This window comes from Coenobita brevimanus, chromosome 97, assembly GCF_032717465.1.
Source record: "Coenobita brevimanus isolate Jiangsu-jjx chromosome 97, ASM3271746v2, whole genome shotgun sequence".
Lineage (NCBI taxonomy): Eukaryota > Metazoa > Arthropoda > Malacostraca > Decapoda > Coenobitidae > Coenobita > Coenobita brevimanus.
This window is the reverse complement of record NC_137050.1, coordinates 31,305,570-31,318,117: the sequence shown is the minus strand read 5'-3', so window position 1 is coordinate 31,318,117 and position 12,548 is coordinate 31,305,570. Positions and strand designations below refer to the sequence as shown.

The following is a 12,548-nucleotide window of genomic DNA, read 5'->3' as shown; positions in this document are numbered from 1 at the left end:
AACACTTTAAGGAATTGTTGAACATAGAGGATGGACGTAATCCGAGTATAAGTGGCTGGGGAATGGCTGGGAGAAGAAGGGAGGTGAGAAGACAGGAAGAAATCAGTAGGATAGAAGTTGTGGAAGCAATGAAGAAAATTAAATTGGGGAAAGCCCCAGGAATTGATGGAGTGTGTGGTGGAATGCTGAAGCATGGGGGGGAGAGAGTAATAGAATGGATGTGGAAGATGTGCAGATTGGCCTGGGAGGAAGGTAGAGTCCCGGAGGATTGGAAGTCAGGTATAATTAATCCCTTGTACAAAGGAAAAGGGGAAAAAGAAGTGTGTGGTAATCATAGGGGCATTTGTCTTCTTAGTACAATAGGAAAAGTGTATGGTAGGATACTTGTTGACAGAGTTAGAGAAGAACGGAGGAATTAGTTGAAGGACAGGGAGGCTTTAGGAAGGGAAGAGGTTGTGTAGATCAGATATTCATTCTTAGATCTTTAGTGGAAAAGTTTCTAGAGAAGGGAAAGAAGTTGTATGCGGCTTTCATGGATTTGGAGAAAGCATATGACAGGGTGGATAGACAAGGATTGTGGAAAGTATTAAGAATATATGGAGTAGATGGGAAGTTGTTGAATGCTGTGAAGAGTATGTACGATGGTGCTAAGGCTGCAGTGCATGTGGATGATGAACTGAGTGAATTTTTCTCTTTGAAAGTTTGGTTGAAACAGGGATGTGTCATGTCTCCATGGTTGTTCAGTCTGTACATGGATGGGGTAATAAAAGAGGTACAAGGTAGGGTATGGATGTTGGAGTGGTCCTGGTGAGAGAGGGTAGTGTTTGGAAACTTCTTGTACTGTTGTTTGCAGAGATACTGTGTTGTTGAGTGAAGGCTTGGTGGATGAGTTTGGGAGAGTGTGTAAGAAACGGAGTCTGAAGGTGAATATTGTGTGGTAGGTGGGGGTGCTTAACATCGACTCAGTTTAGTGCACTCTCAGGTGTCTGCCCTTTCCTCTCCTTCATCCCTTTTTCCTTCCATCCTCTTCTGTCTTTCTTTCCTTCATTCTTTCCTTGTCCTTCTGCCAACGGGTGACTTTACACTCCCTCTTCTGTCTGTCTTTTCTTCATTCTTTCCTCTTCCTGTACACCAAGAAACCATTTTTTTTTTTTTTTTTATACGAGGAAGAAAGAACCAAAAGCTGAGCCTGGAAAATAGTTCCTTAAAAAAAAAAAAAAAAAAAAAAAAGGAGCCAAATTCAAGATCCGTTTAGTTCGAGATGCCTGGACACACTGCATTTGAAAGACTGGAGATCATAGGAAGTAGGAAATATAGACAGAGGGAGACAGTTCCAGAGTTGACCTGTTGCATAAAAGAAGGACTGGGAGTAACGGTTATCTCTTGCATTAGAGAGTTGGACAGAAAAGGGATGAGAGTTTGTTGCTAGACGGGTGCTACGCACCCGTTGTAGTGGTGGAGGGATGTAGGCAGACAGTTCAGAGGAGCAGTGATCATTGAAGTAGTGATAGAAAAGAGATAAAGAGGCAGCAGTACAGCGAAGAGACAGAGGTTGAAGGGAGCCAGTAAGAGGAGGAGAGTTGATGAGACGAATAGCCTTTGACTCCACCCTATTGAGAAGAGCTGTATGTGGGGAGCCTTCCCACACATGAGAGTTGTACTCTACACAGGGGTGAATAAAACCCATGTATAAAGTCAACAACTGTGCAGGGGTAAATAAGGCATGGAGTCGGCTTTAGCAGACCTAATATCTTGGAAGCAGATTTTACAAGAGATTCAATACGATCTTTCCAAGATAAGTCCCGAGTGAATGAAACCCCAAGCATGTTCAGGGATGATGCAGGATTGAGCTGGATATTATTAAACACTAGTGGGTACTCCTGTGGAAGATTTTGACGGGTTGATAGGTGTAAAAACTGAGTCTTTGATGCATTAAAAACGATAGGATTATTTTTACCCCAGTCAGAGATACAAGCCAAGTCAGACATTATGTGTGCCATAGCCTGATCTCTTGTTTGTTAAAGTAACTTCTGAGATGGACGTTGCGGAAACTGAATGGAAAGGTGATGGATGGAATCATCAGCATACGAGTGGATAGGGTTAGATTTACAGCTTAGAAGATCATTGATGAATAAAAGGAAGAGAGTTGGTGATAGGACAGAGCCCTGAGGAACACCACTGTTGATAGCTCTAGGAGAAGAATGATAGCCATCTACAGCAGCAGCTGTAGAACAACCAGAAAGGAGGCTATAGATGAAGGCACAGATAGAAGGATAGAAACCATGTGCAACAGGTCAACTGTGGAACTGTCTCCCTCTGTCTGTATTTCCTGCTTCCTATGATCTCCAGTCTTTCAAACACAGTGTGTCCAGGCATCTCAAAATGATCGGATCTTGAATTTGGCTCTTTCTTGTATTTTGTTTTTCTTTTGGAAGGAACAATTTTGTGGGCTCGCAGCCTTTGGTTCCTTCTTCCTCACAAAAAAAAATTAAATAAAAAGGAGGGGAATTTGGAAATTAAAGATTAATGCCAGACTCGATCAAAAGCCTTTGAGATGTTAAGTGCAATGGCAAAGCTTTCTCCAAAGTCCCGAAAGGAGGATGACCAGGCGTCTGAAAGATAAGTGAGAAGTTTGCCAGTGGAGCGTCCCTGACGGAACCCACACTGATGATCAGAAAGAAGGTTGTGATAGGAAAGATGCTTTAAAAATTTTCTGTGAAGAATAGACTCAAAAACTTTCGAGACACATGATGTTAAAGCAATTGGATGATAGTTAGAGGTTTGGGAATGGTCACTCTTCTTTGGGACTGGCTGAATGGGGGCAAATTTCCAACAAGAAATTAAGGTACATGTTGAAAGACAAAGGCGAAAGAGTTTACCTAGGCAGGGTGTAAGCACAGAAGCACAGTTCTTGATGACAACAGGAGGGACTCCATCAGGCTCATATGCCTTGTTAGTATTGAGGCCAGTGATGGCAGAAAATACATCAGCTGAAGAAATTTTTATATCAGGCATGAGGACGTCAGAGGGGGGAAGTGGTGGAGGAACAGCACCAGAATCGTCTAAGGTGGAATTGGAGGAGAAAGTCTGAGTGAAGAGATCTGCTTTATCAGTAGAAGAAATAGCTACAGAGCCATCAGAGTGGAAAAGCGAAGGGAAGGATGATGATGTAAAGTTGTTAGAAAGATTTTTGGCAAGGTGCCAGGAGTGGGAAGAGTTTGACTTGGAGAATTGAGAGCATTTAGTACAGATGAAATTATTTTTAGCAGAGCGAAGAACAGACTTAGCACGATTTTGGGACAGAAACATAAAAAAGATTTGATTCAGGGGTGGGTTGGCTCTGGTACCTTTTGTAGGCCCTCTCCTTGTTGCGGACAGCATTATAACAAGCGTGATTAAACCAAGGCTTTCTTGCATTAGTCAAGGGATATGAGAAAGGAATGTATGCTTGCATCCCCGAGAGAATAACCTCTGTAGTGCACAAGGCACGCTCAGTTGGCTCCCGGTCATGGAAACAATAATCATTCCATGGAAAATCAAAGAAGTACTGCCTGAGGGCCTCCTAATCCACTGCTCCAAAATGTCACAGATGACGTTTCTTTGGAGGGTCCACAGGCTGTACCGGAGCAATGGGACAGGCTAAGGTAATAATGTTATGCTCAGAGAAGCACAGCGGACAGAAAAGATTAACAGTATAAGCAGAAGGATTAGTTGTAAGGAAGAGGTCAAGTAAGTTGGAGCTCTCTCCAGGGTGGTCATGGATATGGGTAGGGTGCTGTACAAGCTGCTCTAGGTCATTAAGGATGGTGGGTGGTAACAATATAACCAAATTATGGCTCCTGGTGGTTTAATGGGTAATTATGGTGCTCCAATCGGATTGAGCCGGTGAAGGTTTATATCCAAGGGGTGGTTGGTGTTTATTGCTCACTTAATGGCACTCAGGGATGAGTGAGGCTGGTCACTGTAATCTTAAATATCAGGACCAAATTGCCTAGCCCCGGGCTCCCACGCTCCTCGTGGGGCAACGTAGGATTGGATGATGGATGGATGGATGTTTACAGGTTACACCTATTACAGTATTTTGTATGTGTTTGTGTTTTCCCTCAGATCATGGCCCAGGGCTTGGTTCCACTCTGTTCATACCAGTATGAACGAACCTTCAATACAACCCGAGTCCCTGGTGTACAGACAGATAAAATTGTTCACTTCAGTGATTCCACGCATATTGTTGTCTACCATGCTGGCCGTTTCTTCAAGATGCCATGCTACTACAGGGGCCAACTTCTCAATCCTAAGGAGCTGCAAATGTAAGTTGTTATGACTGTAATTCTGGATAGTGTTGGTTAGAAAATTGAGTTAATTTGTAGAGAGCCTTGGGGATGGAAGAGGCTGGTCTCGTAAGTGCATCGATAAAAAAAATACTAGTAAATTTTTCCATTTTTCATGCCTGTAAGTTTTGAGATCCAGAATATCCTGACCAAAGTTCATGGTCATTACTTCCTCAAGATAAAATTAATGTTTGGCAACTTGGACATTAAATTGTGACTTTTTTTTTTTTTTTTTTTTTTTTTAGGAAACCCTTCCAAAATTGCTTCCATTTTAGCCAGTTTTAATTAATTAAAAAAAATTCCTGTAAATTTTGTCATACAAATACAAATGATATTTTAGAATAATTGATAAAACTTATAATTTGAAAGAAGAATCTGTCAGTTATTACTTATTTAGAATATATCCTTAATTCTTTCCTCTTCCTTCTGCCTGTGGGTGACTCTACACTGAGTGACAAGCCAAATGGTTTCCTGTACACCAGGAAACCATTTACTATGCTGGGTGGTAACCATATAACCAAATTTTGGTGCCTGGTGGTTTAGTGGGTAATTATTGCGCTCCAATCGGATTGAGCCAGTGAAGGTTTATGTCCAAGGGATGGTTGGAGTTGATTGCTCATTTAATGCCACTTAGGGATGAGTGAGTCTGGTCTCTCTCATCTTAAATGTCGGGACCAACTGCCTAGCCCCGGGTTCCTACGCTCCTCGTGGGGCAATGTAGGATTAGATGATGGATGGATAACTGCAGATGAACAGGAATGAAGCATCGTTTCCACAGTTCATAGTAGAATGCTGTATAAGTTACATTGTTAATTTCACCAACAGGCAATTCAAGCTGATGGATATTTGCAACTTGAATTTATTAGCAAGGCTGATGATATTTCAATCAAATGATAAGTTTTGTACATCATGCTTTGTGAATACAGTATTTACATGTTATTGGCACGTTAAACTGTATATCAGTTCCTCGTGAGACTTCTTTACTGCACCACTTCAGTTTAACTCCTGATAGCTTATCGAGGTATCATAATTCCTGTCCATATATAGTGCACAATTGTCACCTTCAGTGATTGGAGTTTTATATGTTATTAAACACATATTGAAAGACTTTTAACCTGATACTGAAAACCATCATGAATGATGATTAATTATTGGAGTTTAATTAACAGTTTCTTGGTAACGACATGGTATTTGTTTAGGGCAGCCAGCCTCAAACTACCTTATATTGTAGTGTTCATATTTATTATATTTGTTATAAGCTGTGGATGAGGAATTTGGAAGGAATTTGAGTGTAAAGTGGAGGGACTGTAAGAAAATGTTCTGGAAAGAGGTGAAAAGAGTAAGACAGGGTGGAAGTGAAGTTAGCAGGGGAGTGAAAGATAAAAATGGTAGATTACTAGTGGAGAAGGGAGAAAAAGTGAGCAGATGGAGAGAACACTTTAAGGAATTGTTGAACGTAGAGGATGGAAGTAATGCGAGTATAAGTGGCTGGGGAATGGCTGGGAGAAGGAGGGAGGTGAGAAGACAGGAAGAAATCAGTAGGATAGAAGTTGTGGAAGCAATGAAGAAAGTTAAATCGGGGAAAGCCCCAGGAATTGATGGAGTGTGTGGTGAAATGCTGAAGCATGGGGGAGAGATAGTAGTAGAATGGATGTGGAAGATGTGCAGATTGGCCTGGGAGGAAGGTAGAGTCCCGGAGGATTGGAAGTCAGGTATAATTATTCCCTTGTACAAAGGAAAAGGGGAAAAAGAAGTGTGTGGTAATCTATCTATCTATTGCCAGACGCCTCAGTCCCGTTTGGGGTGGCCACAAACAAATCGCCTCCAAGTCGCCCTGTCCCCCGCCATTTCACTCCCCTGCTCTCAACTCACACCCCCCTCTCTCATATACCTCTCCACCCCTCATAGGGGCATTTGTCTTCTTAGTATAATAGGAAAAGTGTATGGTAGGATACTTATAGACAGAGTTAGAGAAAGAACAGAGAAATTAGTTGGAGAAGAAGAGGGAGGCTTTAGGAAGGGAAGAGGTTGTGTAGATCAGATATTCATTCTTAGATCTTTAGTGGAAAAGTTTCTAGAGAAGGGAAAGAAGTTGTATGCGGCTTTCATGGATTTGGAGAAAGCATATGACAGGGTGGATAGACAAGGATTGTGGAAAGTGTTAAGAATATATGGAGTAGATGGGAAGTTGTTGAATGCTGTGAAGAGTATGTACGATGGTGCGAAGGCTGCAGTGCGTGTGGATGGTGAACTAAGTGAATTTTTCTCTTTGAAAGTTGGTTTGAAACAGGGATGTGTCATGTCTCCATGGTTGTTCAATCTGTACATGGATGGGTTAATAAAAGAGGTACAAGGTAGGGTAGTGGATGTTGGAGTGGCCCTGGTGAGAGAGGATAGTGTTTGAAAACTCCCTGTACTGTTGTTTGCAGATGATACTGTGTTGTTGAGTGAAGACGAAGGGGAGCTGCAAGGCTTGGTGGATGAGTTTGAGAGAGTGTGTAAGAAACGGAACCTAAAGGTGAATGTAGGGAATAGTAAAGTGATGGTCTTTGATAGAGGTGAAGTTAGTGAATGTACAGCGAGGTTAGATGGTGAGGAATTGGAAAATGTGAGTACGTTTAAGTATTTGGGTAGTGTGATGAGTAAGGATGGAGGTTTGGAGGGTGAAGTGCTTGAAAGGGTACAGCAGGGAAGAAAGGTTGCTGGTTCCTTGAAAGCAGTGATAAGAAACAGGGAAGTGAGCATGGAAGTGAAAAAGTTACTACATGACAGTATTGTGATACCAACTCTAATGTACGGAAGTGAAGCTTGGACATTGTTGGAAGGACACAAGTCAAGAGTGAGAGCAGTGGAAATGAGTTATTTAAGAGGAGCCTGTGGAGTCACGTGGAGAGACAGGCTGACGAATGAGGATATAAAGGAGCGTTGTGGTGTGGATGTGGATGTGATAGGAAGCGTTATGAGGAACACACTGAGGTGGTTTGGCCATGTGGAGAGGATGGAGGGTGAAAGACTGACGAAGAGAGTGTATATGAGTGAGGTGGAGGGGGGAAGAGGGAGGGGGAGGCCGAGGATGAGATGGAGGGATGGTGTGGAGAGGTATATGAGAGAGGGGGGTGTGAGTTGGGAGCAGGGCAGTGAAATGGCGGGGGACAGGGCGACTTGGAGGCGATTTGTTTGTGGCCACCCCAAATGGGATTGAGGCGTCTGGCAATAGATAGATAGATAGGTATAAGCTGCTAGGTGGTGCTGTCCAGAGTTTTTATGGTGGTAGTGAAGCATGTGTAAGGGTTAATGAGCATCTAAGTGAATGGTTTGCAGTTGGTGTTGGTGTGTTAGAAGGTTATGTGATGTCCCCAAGGTTGTACAATATATATATATGGATGGGATGATGAGAGAAGTAAAAACATGAGTAATGGGGAGGGGGATGGTGTTAGTAATGAATGGTGATGGATGGAATATCTCAGATTTGTTGTATACTGATGGTGCGGTACTACATGCAAATCGTGCACAAGAACTTGGTAGACTAGTGCAGAGTTTGCTAATGTCTGTGAGCATCATGCCTTGAATGTAATTGTAGAAAAGAGTAAAGTGATGGTTATTGAGCAAGAAGGTGACTCCTAGTGCAATGTTACAGTGAATGGAGAGAGACTGGAATTGTTGAGAGAGTTCAAATATGTGGGTACAGTGATAGAAAAGAGAGGAAAACGTGCAAAAGAAGTTGAAAGTAGAGTGACACAAGGAAGAAAAGTAGCTGTTGCAACGAAAGCCTTGATGAGAAACAGAGGGTTGAGTGTTGCAGCTGCATTAGGCATACATGAAGGAGTGTTAGTGCCAACTTTAACATATGGGTGTGAGACTATGATGTGGGATGAAAATGAAAAGTCAAGAGTAAGAGCAGTGGAGATGGGACTGCTGAGGAATGTATGTGGAGAACATAGAGTGGATAGGATACGAAAATAATGTGATTTGTGAAAGATGTGGAATGAGGAAGTCTCTAGGCACCAGAATCGAAGAGAGTGTACTGAAATGGTATGGTCATGTGAAGAGAATGGATAACAACAGAGTGGTGAAAAAGATATATCTGAGCGAATTTGAAGGAGGGAGGAGATGAGGTAGGCCAAGAAAGTGGAGAGATGTGGTGGATGAGTGTGTGAGGAAGAGAGGTTTAGAAGTTGGTAAGGCTAGGAGACTGGCAAGAGATCAAGCTGGCTGGATGAATATTGTGAGCCGAAGTGTGTGATCAGGGATTTGGCACCCCTGTTTAACGTGACACCGTCTGAATTGACTCTATCGGATACGTTTATGTGCAGCTGCAGAATGTGGTGAATGTTTTTGGTGTATCAGATAGAGCCAGGATTCTGGGGGCTTGAATGGTGTGCGAATGGAAGCATGGCCCATTCGATTGGGCAAATTTGGGTTGTCTGGACATTGCTACTCCTCACCCTGCCCTGAGGTGGGATAGGAGGTCTGGATGATGATGATGATGATATATTATTTTCTTAGTGCTTTTGATAGATAGAAGTAAAATCAATTAATTACTGAGATGCATGTCAGTGAAATTTAATGGAGCAATGAGCTGCGAAATATTTTCTCCATGTGTAGCAGTGCTGGTGCTACTTAATTCCCCTGGCGAGGTAGACGGACAGACTGTCTTACAACTTGTTGAAGACAACATGCTCTCACCATAGCTCCACCACAAATACACATAGACACCATATTTAACCCTGAAATTACTGTCTGCTGCACTGATAAGACCTTTTTTGTTCAGTTCATGTTATAAATTTAGACCTCCAATCCATTCACACATCATTTTTCAACCCTACATCATAATCACCATTTTGGTCATAATGATATTAGCACAAAACTGTATTTGTACTTTGTGGCCATGTACAAATTTTTTGGAAGTAGGTCACATCATCGGTCATCAGCCTTCTGTTAATTTTGTCAGTTTCAGTCGCAGGCGATATTAACCATAATAACTAGGTGAAGTTACTGGTAATTGTTTTACGGTTGTTGCAATAGGTGCACTAAAACAATGCTGCCCCTGATGGTACAGTAAAAATCAAACCTTACTCAATCAGAATTTTTACTTAGCTTAGAAATACCTCCACTACCTATTTAATCTGTTGTGTCCTGGCTGTGAGCATCAATCTAATTAGTTTTACTTGACTATAGTTCAGGCATCCACACATGCACTTTACATTATTTGTTATATGTGCAGAAAGTACTTCAATTACCTTAAAATTCATTAGTAGTACTTACGGAAGTAGTTCAAGAAATGCAGTATTGTTTGCTTTTCAGTAAACTGTCTGTAACTTTAGACCATAATGTTTGTTTGTAGCATTATTTTTTCTATATAAAAAACAGTGATTACCCCAGAAATTGTTTACATGACAAGCAGTGTAATTACAGTGCTTGCTGCGTGCAGTACTCTTGTATTAACAATAAATTGTTATTCACAGTGCCTGCTACACATTGAAAGCTAAATTTAATCACTTGATGACTCCGGTGTGCTATCTTCTTTGGCTCAAAAGTTGTGGTGCTTTACAGTTTAGGAAACTTCAACTGCATTTTCTCTCTCTCTGTCTGTCTGTCTGTCTCTCTCTCATCTTCAATGTCAGAACCAAGTTGTCTAGCCCCAGGTATCTATCTCTCCTTATGAGGCAACGTAGGATTGGATGATGGATGGATGGCTACCCAGAAGTTCCCGAAATTTGAAAGCAGGGTGGAAACCACTTGTCGTACGGCATGTGAATGCTAGCTAGCAGTGCACGCAGCCTTTGTGTGTTAGTGTGTCAAGTGATGTGTTGCAGGGTGGATACATTCGCTGCATGTGTGTCTTTTTATCGTTGTGTAAGAGATACAGGCATACCCCAGTTTAACGATGTAATTGGTTAGGTAAAACTCCATTGTCAGGCAAGGTATCGTATATCGGGTTACTTTTAACATGTAAAGTAATGGGGAGCGTTTACTAGTCATGGGTTTCCCCCTAAACCACGTACAAAACCCACCCAAATGAGCAAAAAAAAAAAAAAAAAAAAGTTTAAAGCCACTCTAAATGGCCTAACAGCTGTAAAGGAAGCTAACCTAAAGCTAACATCTATAAATAACTCACTGAAACCAACATATAAAGTCTGAATATCATAAAGAATAGGTTAGAGAATATCAAACACCTGTCATCACTTACTTCTTGTAAGTCCATGTCTGGTCCTGGTCATCATCCTTGCTATCCCTCCCAAGGCTAGGGGACATGTGGTGCTCCCTAGCACTCACTCATCCTCCTCCAAGCCCTCATGCCCCATCTCTAGGGAAGGGTGATGGGGGGGGGGGGAAGCCTGGTGAGGTGGGGTGATTGTAGCAGGAGACTGATGCACTGGCTCTGAGGGTGGCGATGGGGTGTGATGTGATGACTCAGGCGGTGGCGATGGGGTGTGATGCAATGGCTCAGGTGGTGGCGATGGAGTGCGATGCGATCGCTCAGGTGGTGGTGATGGATTGTGATGCGATGGCTCAGGTGGTGGCGATGGGGTGCGATGCTGTGGCTCAGGTGGTGGCGATGGGGTGTGATGCGATGGCTCTCGGGGTGTCGATGGAGTGCGATGCAATGTCTCAGGTGGTGGCGATGGGATGCGATGCGATGGCCCTGGGGGTGGCGATGGGGTGCGATGCAATGGCTCTGGGGTGTGATGCGATGGCTCTGGGGGGTGGTGATGGGGTGCAATGCAATGGCTCAGGTGGTGGCAATGGGGTGTGATGCGATGGCTCTGGGGGTGGCTATGGGGTGCAATGCGATGGCTCTGGGGGTGGCGATGGGGTGCGATGCGATGGCTCTGGGGTGTGGTGCGATGGCTCAGGGAGTGGCGATGGGGTGCGATGCAATGGCTCTGGGGGTGGCAATAGGGTGCGATGCAATGGCTCAGATGGTGGTGACAGGGTGCGATGTGATGGCTCTTGGGTGTGATGCAATGGCTTTGGGGGTGGCTCTGGGGTGCGATGTGATGGCTCTGGGGTGCGATGCGATGGCTCTGGGGTGTCAGTGGGGTGTGATGCATTGGCGCTGGGGGTGACGATGGGGTGCGATGCGATGGCTCAGGCGGTGGCGATGGGGTGCAATGCGATGGCTCTGGGGGTGGCGATGGAATGTGATGCGATGACAGAGGAGGTGGTGAGGGAGACAGTTGCGATGACCAGTAAGGTCGTGAGGGAGACCGTTGCGATGACTGATGAGTAGCAATGGAGTCAGATGCGGTGGCTCATGTCGTGGCAAGGGAGACAGAAACAGTGGCTGAAGTGGTGAGGGAGATGGAGGCTGGGCCAAGGAAGGCAGCGATGGAATGGCGGACTGCCTTAGTGGAGACACAGGTGACACGGGAGACGAGGATCGGCTTGAGGTTAGGTCCAGGGGCCAAGCACGTCTTTGGCAGGTGTTTCTCTGCTGGTCAATGGCGGGGGAGATGTTCTGCTGGTTGAGGGCTGGAGAGATGCTCTTCTGATTGATGGCTGGGGAGCTGCTCTGCACATCAAGGGCTGGGGAGATCCTTTGTGGCTTGCTGGTGTGGTGGGGGCCTGTTTGAAGAAGGTAGTGATTGTAGTCTGCCTGGCTGCTATCTTCTTTTCCTCCAGCATCGTCCTGGACACCATCCCCTCCTCCAGCCAATTAGCTGTGTGCTTCATCGTGGGAGAGGGTCATGTGTGTGCATCAGTGCAATGATTTCCTCCAGCTTGGTCAGCATCTCTCAAAATTGTTATATTGAGGGCTCACACCTCAGGGACAGTGTCCTCCTCCTGTGCCTCCTGGTGTGCCCACTGAATCTCCATATTGAAGTGCTCCTTGTTGCTGAACTCCTCCCTGTGGCTTTCGAGAACCTCCTCCACGTCCTCCTAGTCGACCTGCCTGAAGCCCTCCTCGTGCGATAATTCCACTGTGTCCTGCCTCACATGCTGCAACGGTGGAACTTGCACACTCTCGGGGAAGCCGGTGAAGTAGTGCAATCACTCTGGCCACAGCTTCTGCCACACACCGTTCATGGTGGGCTGGCTAACTTCATGCCACGCTGCAGTGATGTTCTCTGTGGTGTGGCATATATTCTTGCCCATCCAGAACTGTTGCACTGTTGTCCTCTTATCACTGTACAGGCCCTCACCAACAGCTGCATAGTGTGGTGAAGGTAATACACTTTGAACACAGTGATCACCCCTTGGTCCATGAGTTGCAAC

At 44.4% G+C, this 12,548-nt stretch overlaps 1 protein-coding gene across 1 annotated transcript in view; it reads left to right on the top strand.

Annotated features, from left to right (window-relative positions):
• The window catches only part of whd (carnitine O-palmitoyltransferase whd), a 454,516-nt gene that overhangs the window by 167,763 nt on the left and 274,205 nt on the right, over nt 1-12,548 (top strand). Inside the window, exon 7 of the mRNA XM_080283386.1 lies at nt 4,108-4,307. Coding sequence (XP_080139512.1) covers nt 4,108-4,307 — 200 coding nt within the window. The remainder of the gene's footprint in view (nt 1-4,107; nt 4,308-12,548) is intronic.